General features: G+C 31.5%; 1 protein-coding gene across 3 annotated transcripts; it reads left to right on the top strand.

Moving 5' to 3' along the window:
• The first annotated feature begins 329 nt into the window (after positions 1–329).
• On the top strand, positions 330–20,677 carry LOC130453004 (retinol dehydrogenase 13-like). 3 transcript variants are annotated; one of them, XM_056792574.1, is made up of 7 exons: positions 330–654; positions 12,278–12,601; positions 12,802–13,097; positions 14,189–15,148; positions 18,202–18,309; positions 19,567–19,807; positions 20,278–20,677. In XM_056792574.1, the coding sequence occupies exons 1-4, from the start codon at positions 501–503 to the stop codon at positions 14,381–14,383; spliced, it is 969 nt and encodes a 322-aa protein (XP_056648552.1). In that variant the 5' UTR covers positions 330–500; the 3' UTR covers positions 14,384–15,148; positions 18,202–18,309; positions 19,567–19,807; positions 20,278–20,677. The 3 variants fall into 3 exon arrangements, with proteins under 3 accessions (XP_056648552.1, XP_056648554.1, XP_056648553.1); XM_056792576.1 differs by lacking the exon at positions 330–654 and adding an exon at positions 678–2,104 and having other exon boundaries at positions 20,278–20,674; XM_056792575.1 differs by lacking the exon at positions 330–654 and adding an exon at positions 9,148–10,627 and having other exon boundaries at positions 20,278–20,674.
• Positions 20,678–20,811: the final 134 nt, after the last annotated feature.

The raw sequence follows: 20,811 nt of genomic DNA, 5'->3' as shown, positions 1-20,811 counted from the left end.
ATTAGAAGGTGGCTAAAGTAACGCTAAACGTAAAGTTAAAATTTGCGGAAATATTGGAATGGGTCATCTTACACGTTGGGCCATCTGTCCCGGACTTACCCTACCGTATAATATAAGTTCACTTTACTCCCCCTGTATATATATATATATATATATATATATATATATATATATATGTATATATATATATATATATATATATATATATATATGTATATATATATATATATATATATATATATATATATATATATATATATATATATATATGTTTGCATAAACGAAAAACAATAATTATCAAGACATAGTGCATCCATCGCATCAATATTCATTCCAATAAATAAATCCATGAATCTTGAAATTCGGGTTTGGTATTTGGTCCAACTGAAACATCTATTTTATCGAAATCGTATTTTTTTGCAAATTACTTAGGTACATGACTTGAGAGTGATACGTGGTGCAGATGTGAAAACGTGACTTAGAATTCGAAAACTTTGAAAATGAATTTAATTGTGATATATTTTGCACTAATTGCAATAATAATTTTAGGGTTTATGATACTAATAGCATTTGTACCCAAGGCATTAGCGAAAACATGTAAAAGTAAAGTATGTTTGGTGGGAAAGACTGCTGTTGTGACGGGAGGAAGTTTTGGTAAGTGATGAAAAATAAGTCGATACATTTTCCGAACTAAACTGAACTTTTACTATATATCAAATCTCTGTGTATCGTTATTATTAATCATAATTTAATTATAATGCTTAATATTGTTTGGATTCTCTGCTCTTTTATTGATCTATTGATTAAAATAATGGATCTTACATTTTTCAAAAATTTTTACATCTTGACGTTATTATAGATGTTTAAGTGAAAAACTCCATAGGAAAACTCTGGCATAGAAAAATACAAATGATTACAACATGTATAAAAATAGTGATTGAACTTATGATCATCTATTTGTCTATTATTGTAGATCTTAAGATTGATTATTTAATCTAGAAACTAGAGAGGAGGTAAAGTAGTCAAACACTTTATTTTGGAACTACAGCCAAATTCGCGTTAATTACGAGATATGGTTATTAAATAACGAGACTGTTTATGAAAAAGGGTTTTATTATAAAAATTATTCTACATTCGAATGCTCCCCTTCAATATACCACCCTCCACTCGCCACACACCTTTCCATACGTTGTTCCCATTGATCGAAACAACGCTGAAAGTCTTCTTTGGTGAGAGCCTGTAGGAGCTCTGCCGTTTTTTGCTTTACCGCTTCCCTCGAATCAAATTGAGTACCTTTCAAACCATATCATTTTCTAACCTTTCAAGAAAATCTGAGCTGACCCGTGATGCAAGAATTTTTGGTAAGGAAACAGATTTTTTGGCACCAACTTCGCACAGACTTTTGTCTGTTTGTAATTTTATCGTGTCAAATTTTTCTAACTGATTTTTTTATCGACGTTTACAATCATCCGGATGCTCATTCGACGATTTGCATGCCTGGACCTATTATCTCTAATGAGCCTGGGTTGAAATAATCAGGTCCAAAGATTCCGTGAGGATAATGGTGTGAATTCATGAAATTATTTTATTTTTTTACGGTTGACAAAAATTTCCATTTAATGTTTTGAATCTTGGATAATGCAAATTTTTCTTGGAAAAATCAATAATTGAAAAGTTTTCCAAATGGTTCCAGCTTAGTTATAAAAATTCAACGTTTCGGCTACTTTCATTATTTATCAAAATATTATTTCGATCTAAGAATTTTTCAATCTTAATAATTGAATTCATGTTTTTCATGGTTCGTTGATGCAATTTTATTTTTGGAGTTTACTCCTTAAGAATCGATTTGCATATATGAGGCCTGGTATGAGAAAAATGTGAGGAGTAAAATCTATCCATGAATGACCTCGTTACGTTTTTGGTGCGCACCCTATGATGCGCAACTTTCTAATTTGTCAGTGTCAACATACTTATATTGCTGTCATTGTGACGCTTTATTATCATTGTGTTCCGCTAAAGTGATCTGAAAGTATTTTGAAATAACTATGACAGAAAGAGGTGTAGATGATATTGCCGGAACATCTAACAAACACGTGTATGCAAGGTACGTTATAATTCATGTATTATATGTATGAGCATGTGCAATTTGTATTTATTAAATATTTTAATAATTATCGATGTAGTTCATATAAATATATATTTGAAAACAACACATAAAATTAGATAATCAACCCAATATGAATTATCGAGCGCATCTACATAAAATAGAAAATTTTTAACCTAACCAAAAATTTTTTTGTCGATGTCTATAAATTCTTCCACGTTATTATGATTTATTTTATAAATAATGTTCAAATATTAACAACTGTAGTCAATAATTCGATAATATTATCAGAAAAATCGACAATATTTTTCATTATAATGTTACATAATTATCTTTTTATAACCATTTTTGTTAATTATTAAGATAATATTATATTTTAAATAAAAAATTAATTATAATAATTTAAAAAAAATGTTAAAAAAACCTTTTTTTATCAATTCAAAAGTCGGTTAAAATTTTTATAATTATGTATTATGCAATTTTTTTATATTTTTTGACTAGGAAAAAATCTAAACCCCCAGCTGAGAGACAGCGAGCTTACAGATTAAAAAAAACATTAATAAAGGAAGCCCACAATATTCTGGCAATCAATCAACCCTCAGGGTCCGTCGTACCCGTGATTGCTGCACAGTTGCCACCATTAAGTCCTGATATAGGACCCAGAATCATAGAGCACGAAGTAATCATCGAAACTGTACCATCGAGGCCATCAATAAAACGAAAACCTCAAAAAAGAGTCAACGTTTCGAGTAAAAAACGGAAGCAACGTTCATCAGAACTTAATTTTGATGAAATCCTCCAACTTCCAAGCCAACCTACATTGTCTTCAGGTCTGCCAAATGACGAAATACAACAAGTATTAAATCAGCCAATAGAAAATGAAGATGTTGATGCATCAATGCAGCCGCAAAATCTTCATGATGCTGATGATAGCGTGTACGCTGAGTCAGTCATTGAAGATGAACAAATTGATAATGGAGATGATTTGAATTTAGCTCCAGGTGAAAACAATATTCCAATGAGTTTACTGTTCGATAAACATGCAGAGGAATTGTCGTTTCCAGCTATTTACTTAGGACAATTTCGTGTATACCGGGACGAAATTACAGTGACACCATTTATGATGGCAACCAGTGTATTGCGCCATTTTGATAGACGGGGAGTGACACCGAATAAATTTCTTTATACTGCGATGAAAATATTGCGACTAAGAGTTTGTAATGGTTTGAAAATTGGGTTCAAGCATATCGGTACGGATACCAATATTTCTAAAGAGCAAGTTCTATCTGAAGAATATATAAATACTTGTTTAGAAAGCAACGTAGCTTTTATGAAATCAATTCCTAATTCTGCAGCTTATTGGTCTGCACGTAAGCGAGATCTGTTTGCAATGATGCGCCAGTTGGGTAAACCAACCATGTTTTTGACGATTAGCGCTAATGAAATAGGATGGCCGCAACTTTTAAAACTTCTGCATAAACTCAAGAATAACGGTGAAATATTAACGGATGAACAGATTGAAACATTAAAGTATTTTCAAAAAACAGCCTTGGTCAATGAAGATGCTGTAAGCTGGTAAATGTCATAATGTTAATTTTACAATCAAAGAAAGTGTGTCCATTTGGAAAATATAGAGTTCTCAATTACTTCAAACGCATTGAGTTTCAACATAGGGATAGTCCACACGCGGATGCGTTAGGAGAAAATTATCAAGAAGCACTAGCCTTAATTAATGCTCTTATCTCGGTAAGTTCATCAGAAGCATCTGAACACATAAAACTTCAAACTAATAAGCATACTTTCACGTGCTTTAAAAGTACACGCGCAAATTCTCGGAAATGTCGGTTTGAGGCGACTTTCTTGCCTATTCGTCAAACAACAATTCTTATACCTTTGGAGAGCGAAAATCCAGAGCTGAAGAATTTAAAATTACAGTACCAAAATATACGGAAAAAATTAGAAAATAATAATTACGACAACTTTGAAGAATTTCGACAAGCTAATGACATATTATCAGATGAGAATTACATGAACATTATTCCAGCTGGAATAAATCGACCGCGAGTATTTATCAAAAGGCAACCTTCTGAAAAATGGCATAATTGTTTCAATCCTTGTATTCTTAATGTGGTTGGGTCCAATATGGATTTTCAATTCATCACTGAAGAATATTCATGCGTGCAGTATGTCGTTGATTACATCAATAAGACGAATAGAGGAATTAGTGACTTACAACAGAAACTCGTTGATATAATGAATGAGTATCCCGACTTTGACATTATTTCTGCAACTAAAAAACTCAACGTCAACATACGTCAACATACTCAATAGTGTCGAAATGTCAAGTCAAGAAGCTGCGTGGTTTTTATTACGAGAACCTATGTCCAAAGCGTCGGTAGCTGTTGATTATATACCCACTTATTGGCCACAACACCGAGAGCGAATCAGAAAAACTCTAAAGGAACACTAGCACAACTTGATGATGATGACACACACATTTGAAAGGAGAATTGGTTTGACAAGTACGAAAAAAGACCCGTTGAACTTGATCACGTCACTTTAGCCCAGTTTGTTTCTCGGTATAATGTTACTGCTAAAGGCATTGTAAAACTCCGGAAGTTTCCAAAAATTATAAGATATCGAAATTATGATATGGGGAAAGAATTATCGAAATATAAAAGAGAAATGGTTACTCTACATATTCAGTTTAGGATTGAAGAAACTGATATTCTGGCAGACATGAAATTTTTACGTATTTTTGAAGAAAATCAAAACGTCATAATGGAAAAAAGAAAAGAATTCGAATCTAATTTAGACATTGCTAAAACTATGGAAATTTGCTTTCGGTTATATCGGGAAGAAATTGAGCTCAATGATTCACAGGATCATCGGAATCAAGTTTATGTCGAGGAAGATCCGTACCAACTTCTTTTTCAAGATCCTCATTCAAGGATTAATGATAACGTGGTATCAGCGACGATGAATAAGCTCGGTGCGATATGGAAAAAGAAAGAAAATTTGATGGAGACTCGAGACTTTCTTGAATTGATGAGAAAAACAAACGCGAAGCAGTACGAGTTAGCACAACATGTTATATGGTTGTTAACTTCTCCCAATCCCGTCCCGTTACATCTTTTTTTAACTGGTCCTGCTGGATGTGGAAAAACATTCTTAATAAAATTTGTCATGGAAATCTGTAATCGGTTCACTGATACGGATGGTTATTGCAATGCTTATCTTGCATGTGCATCTACAGGAAAGGCCGCAGTTGCTATAGGAGGCACGACTGCTCACACTGCTTTCAAAATCACTCTTTCGAGTTTTCAAACACCATTATCAAACGAGGTTAAAGGATTATATAGATGTTTATTCAAGTTTGTCAAGATGATACTAATTGATAAAATCAGCATGATCGGGGCTGAAATGTTAGAACGTATTGATCTTAGACTGAAAGAAATAACAGGCAATTTTCAAGCTGCTTTTCATAGATTACACATAATTTTCATCGGTGATTTGAGACAACTGCCCCCTGTAAGAGCTAATCCTATTTGGAAACAAAAAGTACAACGAATTGATGGTCGGCAATTATGGAGAGGAATCTCTTTTTATGAATTGAATGAAGTCATGCGACAAGAAAATGCTGAATTCTCATCACTGTTGACGACCGTCGGTAATGGAGATCAATTAAATACACATCAGTTGGATATGATTGAGTCAAGGTTCTGCTCAGAGGCAGAAGCAGAAGAACGCTGTCCTAGTGGAATCCGGTTATTTAATGACAACCACTCAGTTGACGCTTATAATTTAAAAATGTTGAGTTCATCTGATGAAATGACCAATTAAATTGCTGATGACGAAATAATTGGATGTTATGGAAGTCATGAAAAAAAAAGAGCTGCTAGAAACAGGCTTCATAAGCTTGCTACAATGGACACAGGAGGATTGCCCTACGAAATTATTTTCGTTGTAGATAAGCCATATATGATAACAACCAACATCGACGTGGCTGATGGCTTAGCCAATGGAGCGGTTGGTAAACTTTCGTATGTTGAGTTGGATCCTCAAAATCAAGTACTGCGAGTTTGGCTTGTAGTTCCAAAAGGTGTTGGTGTTAAAGCTCGCGGGAAAGTGGCTGGTTATGCAAACTCAAAAGGAATCAGTAGAGAATTTGTTCCTATCAACCGTAGATCTGTAACAGTGGCTCTGAACCGAAATAAATCGATTCATGCTAAAAGAAATCATTTCCCACTCAAACCAGCTTGCGCGTTGACCATTCACAAGTCACAAGGAGGAACATTTGATGAAATTGTGTACAAATACCACAAGACACATTCGCAATCTTTGGTCTATGTAGCCTTATCCAGGGTCACGTCTCAAGAAGGCCTTCACATTGTTCCTACTGACAACATTCAACGTTTCTATCATGGTAGACGAAGCAACGCATCAATGGCCCTTTTACGCCAAGAATTTATGAGGCTTTCCACTGCTCAACTCACAACAGTTGATCAGGTTATACTTGATAAAATAAATGATGGAAACATGATCCTCTTCTCACTCAATTGCCAAAGTCTCCAAGCACATGCACGTGATCTCCGTGGTAACGTTGTACAGAAAGCAGATATTTTAATATTATCAGAAACATGGCTTCGCAACGAGGAATCCGTTGAAATTGAAAATTTCAGATGAATATCCCAATATCGACGACCTCACATTAATCGAGGAGGCGGGGTCAGCATTTATCAAAATTTTAATGATTCACACCATGTGCTTACTGGCAGTAATGATACTCTCTTAAATAATGATACTCTCTTAAAAAATAGTATGCATTACAGTCAAACACATTCTTCATTGGGAGACATATGTGCTGCGAGATGTGCTTTGCCTAACGGTAATCACATTGTTATAGTTTCGATTTACATTCCTGTTAATCAAAAGATTAATGATGTAATAGTTTTGATCCATGAGGCATTATTGTCTTATACAGAAGGTGGGTCAAAATTACTTAGAAAAGAATATCATTTACTGAGTGGCGATTTTAATGTCGATTTTAACAAAGATGATGGATTGACATTAATAAAATTTTTAAAATCTGAACTGAATTTAGATATTGTTTCTGATAGAGCAATGGGGACAACGAGGTATGGTACAACCATTGATGCGGTATTTTCAAGATTCGTGAACCACGTATCTACGAACGTCCATGTGTCCTATTTTAGTTACCATAAACCACTTGTCACTGTAATTAATAATGCAGACAATGTTGATATAATTAATATTTAAAAAAAATGATAATAGTCTAATAATAATTATTATATAATTTATCAACATTATTAATGATATATTTATGCACATTTGAAATTGACTATTGTAAAAAGTTTAATGTGGAATATTTCGTCGATTAGTTATAATAAATGTATATGAAATGAATAAATTGGATAAATATTTATATTTATATATGTATATTATTTTCATTGATTAACAAATTTACCCTTTTATACAGTATCAATCTTTTTTAAGTTAAATAAACTCTTTTTGCGTCTGGTTAGACTATCGAACTTAAGGAGTAAACTCCAGTCGTGCGTCGGAGCTGACATACACAATTTTTTTTATAGTAGTGATGACCTTTTAGTCTATGTTCTAAATACTGAGATGTCTGCCCTATGAAACGGAATCTAATACACGCAAAAAGAAAATTTTTACAAATGGTTTACATTCATAAGAACGAAAAAGCTATAAATGATAGAAAATTATATTTCCATATAATCAACAAAATCCGTGAATAATTTAAAAATAAAAAAACGTGGGCAAATCAAGGAATTAATAGTTCATTCATTGAACAATATGATAACTGCATGATAAATTAGTTTTAAACTAATCAAATTTATGTGCAGTAGGTGCATAATTAAAAAAATGGAAAGTTATAAATTTCTAGTTCAAGACTAATAAGGATAAAATGTTTCAGTTAATTTAGTTATATTTAATCACATATTTGGAATCAACTTAACTTCCCCATTACAATTATATTGGGTTGTGTTGTATTCTACAGGGTATTTAAAAAGTATAACCAATTTTTCATAAAAGTTGATACCCTGTACAATGTAGGATAAATTAAAAAAAGCCGTGAGCAACAGAGCTCCATCACGAAAGTCGAATTTTTCGTCGAATGAAGAATTTAACTAATACACAAACAAATCTTTCCATAAAATGAATTTCTTGGAAATGATATCAATTCTCAATCTTATTTTTTTATATGGAAAATTTGCTATTCCTCAATAACTTTTCATTTCACAAGTTAACTCTCTCTCTCTCGAATGAAAATTCATAATTTCAATAGACCCGGTGGTCTCGAACCCTCTTGGTCAATTCCAATTGACAACAAAGAAAAAATTGTCATAATGACAATAAATTTCGAAAATGGGAAGTAAAAAAAATCACCCTAGCAACGATCATACTCGTATTATTCATTAAATAGGAGGCGGTCCAGTTCAACAATTACAACGATCAAAATGATTTCGGGCATTTTGTGCTAGAAGAACTGAAGAAGAAAACTTTCAACTTGAGAAAGACAATTCTTCAACATCATCCCTACTTGCATGCGAAGTTCGAACCCTCTAGTTAAACTTTTTCTGGCCAAAAAATAAGAAAATATAACAAAAATGACCATAAAATGGAGAGGGGTGGAGATGGAAAGTTTCGACCTTAGACAGAAAATCATCTCGCAACTAATTGAACCTACATGTGAAATTTCATTTTTCAGTCACTTTTTTTCCACTGCGACCCCTCGAAATATTCATTTGTTTTCAACCAAACTCTAATAACATCAATCCACCGCCAAAAAAGCCATGTATGCTAATTTTGATCCAAATCGGACCCATAGCAATTGCTCGAGAGACGAAAATAAGAATTGTAGCTTATACAGATATATATATATATATATATATATATATATATATATATATATATATATATATATATATATATATATATAAACTACAGACATTCGAAAAACCATCATAATCGTGTTCAGGAGGTCTCAAAATGGGAAAAATGATGTGCCCCCCATTTTTCTTCTAGTCATGCCTACCGTAATAGTCTAATTTTTCCTTGAAAAATTCGATTAAAAATGGTGATCTATTGCGGTCAAAGAGTGAAAAACATACTGGAAAATTAGTTTTTTCTAGTTTCCAGATGAATATATTTTATATAAGTATCGAAAAGTACTTTCATCGAGCATTTACTATAACTAAGTTTATTATTTCTTGAGATATTTTTATTTGCCTTTGCAAAATAATGATTATGTTGTACGAATGTCTCCAAAATATGCTTTCCCAAATGGTCTCATAACGATTTGACTAGCTTTTGTCAATGTTCTATTTGTGTGTCAGTGATTTATCCTTCAGTGAAAAGATCTAAGACTCAATAGCTTGATGCTCTAGCAATTTCATTTTCTTCAAGAATTGTCGTAAAATGAGCTTAATAGAATTGCTTTAAAGCCTTTTTTTACCCTGATACATATGATGTATGATAGAGTTGTTATTGTTTTGGGAAAAAGGAAACCCAAAGTGAGTTGAAACATTTTCATATGTAGATGGAGATAAGCAGAAAGTTCTTTGCATTTTGATGATAATGTGGTTAGGAATTGTTAATATTGATTTGGATTGATTTCGGATGACCTGATACACGGTTTGATTCCTTTGCAGGATTTAGGTTGGGATGTTTCAAAAATGAAGTAATTCCACGCATGTATGTGTTAGTATGTTGAATATATCCAAATATTTGCATAGTAAATGAGTTGACTAGATTACAGAAAAACCGCAGAACCAACAAGTAATGAAAGGACGAATGATTGTGAATTTAGCAAGTAGTGGGGTTTCAGGAGTATAAATGTAGGATTTCTTTTTCTTTGTTATACATATAAACCATATAAGTCTGTCTAAATGACTTGAGAAGACGACAATCGGGATTTAACGGCTTTATAATTGGAAATATCTTTTTCTTTTGCTTGTCATATTGTCAGTATTCCCAGTTAATTTGGATATTGTTTATTATATAGTATGACCTAAATGAGGAATTTGCACTTTTAAATGGACGCTATTTGTTATCACCGTCTATGGTATATAAAATGATTTCCTGAATTTTAGCAATATTATTGATTCAACCGACCAAGGTTAACTATATTCACTATACAAAATTTCCTTGTTTTAATCAAAATAATTTTATTAGAAATGATTTATATGCTATTGTAAAATTTCTGTAAAGTGAATTGTTAACATATATAAAAAAATGTGATTTCGAAAGTATTTCTCTCTTACTGGTTGTCCATTCACTTAAAAGTGATACGTGGTACAAACTTACAAACATTTTCGGAAATGAACTTGATAGAAATCTATTTTCTATTAGTTACAATAATAACTTCAGGAGTTATATTATTGATAATTTTTGTTCCTAAAGCTATTGGGAAAATGTGTAAAAGTAAAATATGTTTAATGGGAAAGACTGCCGTAGTAACGGGCGGAAGTTTCGGTAAGTGAAAACACAATATTTTCCATTTACTTTCTTTATCAAATATACATTTCCTCTATGTCTTCCCTCCCACTTCATATTGATTTCCATTCCAAAGTTAAAATTCTATATAACCTTTATAAAGTCTTATGAAATGTATTTTTTTCACATTGTGTTCCCGAAAAGATGGATCGACTCTTGTAATAGATTAAATATCTTCGATTTTAATCTCGATTTTTTAGGGCTTAGCACTACTTCCAGAAATAGGATAAATTAAGTAAGATAAAGAACGCCTCGAATATTCATAATGCTTGTTTAATTTTCATTAACGTACAACTCTATTCCTTCTTCTCATGTCAGTGTTTTTAACATATTTTCCTTTATGTTTATCTTTTTGAAATTAGCACTAAAACGTTTGCATATTCTATTAGCTGACCCCCGCTGTTTCATAAGCTTCATCCATTTATAATTCTTAATAATTAGTACCATTGCATCTTGCCTTTATCCTTTATCGATTAGGAATTCTTCAGTTTCTCTTTGCTTTTGATTCATTCATATTCATTGCCTTGAATTTTCTCATATTCCTATCCCTTGATCTTTCAGAGCCTTCAGCAATGTGTTTTGGAATGAAACTAGTGAAAAATTATGACCTACATTTCGAGTTCCTCATTTTAAGCGAATTAGGTAAATGGGGTAATTGAAAATAAAGGAAAAGGAAGGCCTACGTAATGAATGGTAGCGGAAAATAATTTGGACCGCTCGGAATGTGAATCTAAACCAGATCTATTGGTAATGTGCTAGAGGCTGTATAAATTGAGCTATCTTAGAAACATGTACCACATTCATATTTTGGTCATCTATATAAATAAACCAACCTATAAATACTACCATCCATCTTACCGTAGAGGGCAATTTCGAGCTTTTTGAGAAAATGGGGGAAAGTGTACTAAGTGAACAGTTCTCATCGAAAAAATTATTCGGGCAGCTACTGTATTAGAAATCAGACACAGTTTGGAAATGTCATACAAAGCTGCGCAAGCTTTTATGATAGTGACATTAATGTTTTCATCAGTATTTTGGTTCTCATACAAAGAATAATATTCTACTTTTAGTTTGATTATTGCTCTTTTCAAACCATAATTTTTTACTTGATTAGTTACTTAGTTACTTCTCTCATTTATATAAACTTCATATCAAAACTAATGTTACTGCTATATATTATGATGTGTTTTTCAAGCTCACTTCTTTGCGTTTTTCGTTTCCTCTTGTTCTTATAGTTTTTGATTACCTGACAAATAATATTTGGCGATAATTACAGACTCAATTAAATGGAGGAGTGACATTTCTCACACGCTTATCGTTTTTATTAATGCATTTATTGAATTTTCTGCCAAATTCACCTATTTAACGCCCCTGTATTTCTTTTTAAGGGGCTTCATGAAGAGCAAAATTTATAAATCAGAACCAGCCTTATTGGAGGAACTAAAACGACGATAGCTCCAAATACAAAAGTACAAAAATGTGGTACTGGTTTACTTCTTAGAAGTGGTGTCTCTATGTCAAATATAAGTTATATATTCTAGAAAGTTGCGGTACCTAATCGTAAACAAAACAACCCTTACGAAATTATTACAATTATATGAATTTACATGAAGTTTGTTTTTTTTGCAGGTATAGGATATGAAATAGTATTAGGCCTCGCACAACGAGGCTGTAGAGTAATTGTAGCAGATAAAATAGTTAACAATGATATCAAAAATAGAATAATTCAAGAGACAAACAGCACAGAAATATATTTAGAATATGTGGACTTGGCTTCTTTCCATTCTGTTAGAAGTTTTGCTGATAGGCTCAAGAAAAAAGAAGAAAAAGTGGATATTCTAATACACAATGCTGGCATCGGACCATGCAGTGGAGCTATAAGTGAAGATGGTTTGAACATAACCATGCAAGTTAATTATTATAGTCCTTTCTTGCTCACACATTTACTTGTTGGTACGTGGATTATTTATTGGTTTTATAGTTATCAGTTGGATATAAATTTTTGTGTTATTCGTGCAAATTCAATTTGAATTTCAACAATTTTTACAAGTAGTATAATTTGTGATACAGAATTTTCCAGATTATGATTATTGCAACAAACGTTTTCAAATCTGAAAGTACAAATAATTTTTAACAAATACGTTCTTTTACAGGATTAATGAAAAGTTCTCAATCGGCTCGTTTGATATTTTGCAGTTCGCTAATCGTCTCGGCTTTTTTAAATATATTTATAATTGGAAGAAAACTGGAGCAGGTTTTTGGTGACTACAAGTTATCAAAGTTTTGTTTACTAGTAGCTTCGGATATTTTCGCCGAAAAACTACGACAATACAATATCACATCGAATGCTTTCCATCCAGGAGCAGTACATACTCAAATTCATTATCAATTTTTCAAACACAATTTTTTTACTATATGTAATAAAATCCTGGGGCCATTGATTTTTAAGGTGAGGATTCATTTTGCGATAATTCAAAAAAAAACAATTTATTAATGTATGGATTACTTACTGAGAAACAATACCTAAAGTGAACAGTATTTGACAAACCCAAAATGTTGAACCTATTCTTGAATCATCGTTGAATTATTTGCTTTGTTGTTATAATATTCAGCGCAGGTATTTTCCAGGAGCATCTTACCAATTTTTCATAAATGCTTGACTGTAGCTTTTCTTGTCTTGCCAAGTGCGTAGTTTATGTTAAGAGGACGTGTGAAGATTGTGACTCGAAGAGAGAAATATAAGTAGCGCGTAGTAATATCTAAAGTTATAATCCGGACAAAGAATGATTCGTGATCGGTTGGAATAATAAAGTATATACTACAGAAAGGTATAACGTTCAACACCAGCAATGGAAATGATCCTAGACACAACTTCATTGTACATTGTAGAAAGACATGCCAACGTGCTTATAGCCAAGCTGAATCACAAACTCAGGATGATTTATTATGGCAAAAATGCTTCTGATGATGAAGACTAGATCATCGAGAAGAAATTCTCAGTATTACCAAATGAAAAACTCTAAGCAAGTCAAGAAGAAATGAAAATAGGAATAACTAAAAGAAGATATAGAGAAGGGCGAAAAAGAAATGAAAGATACGTCGAAAAGAGTCGAGAGAAGAGATAAATTCGAAAATAATTTGCGTTTAAGAGGAGATGATGTTCGAAGTAACGGAGAAAAGAACAGGTTACTGGAAAAAACTCTACGTGACAGTATTATACCTTTCATTTTGTTTTCGACATAAATATCTATTCATTTTCTTATACACTAGTATGTATATTTTTATGAATTTCGATACGATATACTCAGGTCAAAACTCAGATGTGTCAATTTTAAATGATCTCAGTAAATTAGTATGTAGAGTTAGTGCTGCATTCTAAATTTTTCTTGTTTATTGGTGTGAGTGTACTTGGATTCTGTCAACGAATCTTCTTTCCGTGTTATTATCTTCAGAATCTCTTTTTGATTCAAGCTTGTTGACCACATCGAAAATTTAGAAAACTTAATGCTATAAAATGTATCAATCATTCTAAATTTTTAGACTCCTGAAGTTGGGGCACAGACGGCAATATACTTAGCATGTGCTAATGAGGTCCAAAACATAACGGGCACTTTCTTTGGTGACTTAATGCCAGCTTGTAAACCTAAAGATATCTCAAACAAAACATTGTGCGAAACCATTTGGAAAGGATCAGAAAAAGTAGTGAAGTTGAAAAAAGATGAATTATTGTTATAATTATTGACATTGGGAATATAAGCAAGGAAAGGCTCTTGGTAATTGGTTGAAATAAAAAATTTGACTTTGTATAAACTGTACGAATGGAAATTGTTCGGTTAAATTAAATTTGATATAATAAATTTATCCAATTTTTCAATTCTCAGACCTATATATTTTTACTGGAATAGATAATATCATCATAGCTCGTATGTTTTTTCAAATTCTCAATGAAATAAGAAACTGCATATTCTTCTAAAACCAGATGTTATTATTCGAGACAAGATTGGCAAACATCTTTGTTGGGTATTTACTAATGAGATCAACGATATGAAATATTTTATTTCAAATTTAGAGCTAAATAAGATGAATTATTTTTCCAGCTCAAACGTTACCTTTCCTCATTTAGTACTGATTTTGCTTACTAAAATGCCAGTAATTTTAGATGTTTTTAAAAACATTGCCATTTTACAGAATTATATTAATCAATAGATCACCTTAAGCATGAGCATCAAAATAAAAATCTGTTTTAACCAGAACAAAAAAATAATTTATCTCTAGTTGTTACGTTTCAAGATATGTAGCAGCCATCAATTGAATTATGATTGAGTTATAATATAATTATAAATGGAAAAATCAATTGTTTCTTTTTTTTAAACTACTTTTCTATAGATGTATCAAGGAAAACATATGAAAAGATCTAAGTAGTAAAAGGTTAATGAAATCATAATTGAACCACTTGTATTGATTCGAATCAACGTCTTGGAAACTAATTGAATGCAACAGGTACGTACGTTACGTTAACTCAACTGAAATTTTATCTGTAAGTAGGTTATTATGGTATCGAACACTCAACGTTTAGGATATGTTTTGTAAAGTAAAATGCCTGTCATTGATTTGGTGTACATTTATTGTGGAATGAATGCTAGCTGGAAAAACAATTTTTTCAGATTAGTTAGTAAAATCATCATTATTTGTAGAAACAATGATGTTAAATATACAAATTGATAAACACTAATGGAATGAAATCCCCATGAGTATCTTATCGGAAGCACGTTCAACAGTTATCGTTTGAAAATTACCGGGAGCGTATCCTTGTATGCTATAATGTGTTACGTAGATATTATGATTATCGAATAACTAGGGTGGAATAACGCTAATAATTAACACGCCTCGTTGCTTGAAATATATAATTGATTGTTCTAGAAAATGTAAAATTAATTGTAATAATATTTCATACGATAATTTTCATGTAAATAGTGGGCAACTGGTTGTAAGAAAAGCTCGTGAAAATGTGGTATCAGAATACCTTGTTGTACCCATGTAGTTATTTGGAATTGAAAATGAAATTTTTTCTTTATTATCGACGGGTGATGTTGAGAATGTTCTACATTCTCTACTTGGCAGGTTATACTGAAATCCGTTCATAGAATTCCAAATTATATAACCAGTATATTATTCGATCTAAAAAAAACTTTCAGAATCTTGATAGCCATTCAATTCTCCACTTCGTCGAATCCAGTGGGGTGCAAACCTTTTATTGAGATAATCTCTTTCAATTTTTTTAAATGTGGAAGAGCATGATCATATGGGAAACATAGTATTCCACTGAGTATATCTAAATATACTTCGTTAGGAGATATAATAGCTAGAGCAGCTACTAATTTCAATATTAAAAAGTGCCCAAATCTCAGAGATCGTCAGATGATATTGAGGCTAGAGTTCTTATCGAGATAACTACGTCAATAGCAGCAATGTAGTATAATCATTTGCCATCAAAGGAAATAATTGAAACTTCCGCTGATATGCGCTAATCCGTTACACAAATTTTAAAGTGGTAGATCGAGTTTGACACTTGAGACTGAAGTAAGGGAAGCTGCTGGTCCTGTACAAAAGACATTTGTGATATGCATCTCAGAAGATCATTAAAAATATTTTTTAATAACTTACCGTCCTGACTTACACGGTAATATTGGAAATTTTGCAAAAGGGACAATGGAAAATATTGTAACTCATATAATTTACCAAAATATCTAAAAACTTTTATCTTTTGTGAGAGTCGTCTTAGTTCGGATTAACCGTCTTTACGATTGTTTACGATACTTTGACTCGAAGCTTTGACTCGAACGATACATATAATACCCTGTAATATATGTAGAAGAGAAGGTAGGCGACAGAATGTTCTGATTTCGCTTGCAACTACGGTGTCAGTATCACGAAGACAATTGATTTGTGTGTATTAAAATTTTAATATTATTTCAATTGTGTAAATCCGTACACTACACTACAACATTTAGAAAAATGTAAGTAAATGAATGCGAAAAAGAGGTCCGTATGTTGTTTTCACAAGTTTCAGCGCCACTGAAGGTTATCTGATTAAGTAGTGAAAGCATGTTGTTCATGGACACATTTGAATTCATTGAAAAGAATCGTAACGATTGTTTAAGAAATAAATCTGTCCGCTTGTAAGTTGACAAAACATTTTATTATCAAAATTATCATAAAACAGATAAAGAGTGCCTAAGCGAAATAGGAAACTATGTTGTATTATTTGAAATTTCCATTGTTGAAAATTTATTCAAAAATCAAAAATCAAGCAATTTAACCTTTAAAACAACTACATAATATCATAAAATAGTGTATCTCTCAATCGGAATTGAACAAATTAAACATAACGAGTTTTTAAATAGAACGTCCTATATTTGATCACATTTTTGAAAAAATTTGCATGGAATATTATTCCAAAGTCACTTTATTCTGTATCAGAATAAACTCTGTATATTGCCTGATGTCATTTCTTGGCAGATTTTCTGAATGCTGAGTTACAATACTGTTTAGTTTAATTAGATAATTCCAGATTTCTTTTTATTCCTTCATTTTCTAAATATATTTCTATTTGTTTGTAGTATCTACATTTCTACTTTTCACTCTGTAAACTTCTGTTTTCTACGTCTCCCCCAATTTTTATCTGAAAGTCAATTATATGAAATCGTTTCTCTCTGAATAAAATATCATTTTTAGACAAAGCATCGTGAAAAGTGCGAAGATTACACATAATTTTTACTTAAATACGTACCTATGCACTTCATGTTCCTGAATCTCCATTACCTTTCCTATTTAAATGAAATATATTAGTATAAAGTCTTAATAGGTTTACTTACAAAGAAGATATATCGTCCTGTTCCTAGTTTTAAAGCTTTGCGGACAGCTTGGTACATGCGAGATTGAGTGCCATATATTATTTTTCCCGCAACGATAGTTTATACATGATGATTCATTAGGGTAGACTCCTGTGATTACAAATAATGTATATTTAATGGATATTTCGTTTTTTATAGCAAAAAGTACGGTGATTAAAGGGCGAAGCGCCATTTCGTTCATTAATTATTGAAAAGGGTTACTATTAGTATTATACTAGGAAATAAATGAGTAGAATAGACATAGAAATTGAGTATTTGAGAATAAATTCTACCTATACACTCACAAACATTCAATATTTGTCACAAATTACGAGGTTTACTCAAAAACGTTTGTTCTCATGAATCATAGGGAATTTATCAACACCTATTTCATATTTGTGCATAGACATAACACTTTTCAAGTACCCCCATGAATATGGGACCAGCTGATGAAGCTCTTGGAATCTCGATGGCTATTCTAGTTAACTCATCTACCTAAAAATACAGCCTAAAAATACAGATATAGCTTCTCCTTGATATAATACGTAAAGATACTACTACTCATACAAAGAGTATCGAATAGTTGCAAACTTTATCGGATAGTAAATGTCACTTACATACATGTAGTAATGTAGTATAAATAACTATTTTCTTTTTTAGGTTTGTCAAGACATAGTCATAATTCACAATACAATTTTTTATCTCGTTTTGTTTGATGAAATGGAATAATTTCGAATTATTATAAAAATCATGAAATTATTATTTCAGGTAAGGGTATATTTTCATTAAAATCTCGCAAATGTAGTAAATGAATGATAAAATACTTATCAAATAGTAAACGAGTAACGTATATTTTCGATGTGATGATGTATGACCTTTACAAAGATATGGGAGTAGCGAAAATAAATAAGAAAGTGAAAATAAACTAATCTTGCTCGCCAGGAATTGCTACTATTAACAAATGAGGTTCACCCAATTTTTGTGCATAGAAAATCGAAGAATTGGTATTTCCAATGATTTTTTTTTCATTTTGTTTATTGTTTTGGCGAACAGAATGAGACCTAAGCTTGGAAAAGTAATTTTTAAGTATGAATGTACTTTAAAAAAAATACATTCTTTAAAAATAAATTTGAATACAGTTTTCTTAGACAAATCGTGGAAAGTGTTGAAATGTTGGTTTTCAAACTTAGCTGTCATTTGTATCTCGAACGCGCCGACTAAATAAAAAAAGCAGTGATATTTTGATTGTTAAGTCTTATATATTTGCAAGAAATTACATTAACGTGTACTTAGAAATCAAATGATAATAAGGAAGCATTTTACTAATATTTGCTTAGAAAAAAATGAATAATGTAGTTGAATACACTCCTGTATACGTACAGGTGGTCGATGTTACCTTGTGCACATCGTTATAAGCAACTTTGACATCGTGGATTAACTACTCCAAAGTCTGTGTAGGATGGTACAAGTTAAACAATTTTGTCCCTAAAACATTCTACGAATGTTTGATGAGATTCAAATTTGGAGACCTCTGAGTATAGCACTTTTGATGTTACTTTGTATATTTATAAAATTAGAACCAATATTCCAAAACGCGTTGCTGATTTGGAATGTGTAAACAAAAAACATAATAGAACGACTTTATTTTTATGTTTATGTTTAACTTTAGTGAGAAAATACTGCTGAAAGAATATTCAATTTGAAACAAATGTATATGAACTTTCAACGTGGTTTCCAATTACTTCTAGATACGTTGTTTTCACGAAACTTTTACATGTTATTCTTTCCATTTCCGATAAAAACTCGTCTTTAGTTTGAACATTTTAAGTTCTTATTATAAATATAAATTGAGAGACTTAAATAATGTATTCTAGCTTATGTATCATTTTATTGAAATTCAATTGTAGAAGTAGAAAATAAGTTAAGTTTCTTAAGTTTCTTACGATTTCATCTAACTCGTATTTCTAAAGGTACCTTTATTATTGGATTTTCTTTCAAATACTAAGGAATACATTTCCGTTTTAGGAAATTATTATTCATCTTATATTCTGGAAGACGCTATTAAACTTCTGTGCTACAGAAATCGTAAAAAGATCGCCTCTAGAGCTTGGCTTTGTGACATTTCCTGAAGTTGAAAAGCCCCGATTTGTTTTATTTAACATGACCAAAGTGGAGGAAGTGAAGTCGCCAGAAAAAGATTTTCATGATTTTACATCAAGAACGCCTCTTATTCCCAAGGTTTCACATATAAGTCAATGGATACAAGGTAAATTAAAAAATTAATCATCCTGCTTTATCGATTAGGTACTCACATTTAAATACATTCTGGCCTATTATCTGCTTATTCGTAGCTCAGTGAGATATTAATTATTCTAAGACGAGGGATAAATCACAAATTTCAAATTTGGTACAAAGATTATAAGCTTTTTAAATATCTCCCGAATATCCCAACTTTTAAGATTTCCAAATTATTACGAAGATTATTTAGACGTTTGATTTTCTAGAGATTTCAAAGACTTTTCTAGTTTATAATTTTTATTTATATTTGAGATTCTTAGGGATTCTTTAAAATCGTTTGAGATTATGTGATTTTGAAGATTTTCGTATCTAAAACGAGAATAGTAATGAAATACGAGGTATATCCACAATGTGGATATATAAATATTTTATATTTATATAACTAAAGTCTCATAGATAATGGGGAAGTAATCATATTCTTAATTGATTTTATCGTAGGTGAAGTTAAACATCATGCCTTCATACCTCCGCATCTTCAAAATATCTTCATGCCAGTTGTGATTTCTATTAAGGAACCACTAGCAGCTGTGCACTAATTTTATCCGGATATTATTGGTGGATATGGCCTTGGCCATCATTCAGGAGGGCAAGGAGCTGGGCATGGCTATCAAATTATTTTCAATTAAAATTCAATATAATATTCTGTAATTCATATTATAATAAACGTAAGGTAAATATTATATCATTTGATAGCGGTACACTGCAGAAGCAGATGAAGAACAACAAGAAATTACGTCAGATAAGAACAACCTGATAATTATTGAAAACCAAAATAAATTTGATTTTGAATTTATGAAAAAAGAAACCACATAATTAATAAAATTAAATTTTAAAGTTACCTAGTTTTTCATGATCAGTCTTACAATTAGTCCCATTCCAATTTTATTATTATGGCTTCTTCTATCGAAAGATAAAGAATAGAAATTCTAATTATGGTAAGTTAGGGTAAATGACTCAGAAGAAACACATTTT

The sequence above is a fragment of the Diorhabda sublineata genome, chromosome 2 (genome assembly GCF_026230105.1).
Source record: "Diorhabda sublineata isolate icDioSubl1.1 chromosome 2, icDioSubl1.1, whole genome shotgun sequence".
Lineage (NCBI taxonomy): Eukaryota > Metazoa > Arthropoda > Insecta > Coleoptera > Chrysomelidae > Diorhabda > Diorhabda sublineata.
Note: the sequence above shows the minus strand (reverse complement) of the source record. Positions and strands in the feature narration are given on the sequence as shown.

Bases quoted from the DNA above. Each gene is read 5' to 3' on its own strand.
- LOC130453004 (XM_056792574.1), top strand. From the start codon at position 501: ATGAATTTAATTGTGATATATTTTGCACTAATTGCAATAATAATTTTA. The intron at 655-12,277 runs GTAAGTGATGAA...TTTTTTTTGCAG, and splicing joins TGTGACGGGAGGAAGTTTTG to GTATAGGATATGAAATAGTA. The intron at 13,098-14,188 runs GTGAGGATTCAT...CTAAATTTTTAG, and splicing joins TGGGGCCATTGATTTTTAAG to ACTCCTGAAGTTGGGGCACA.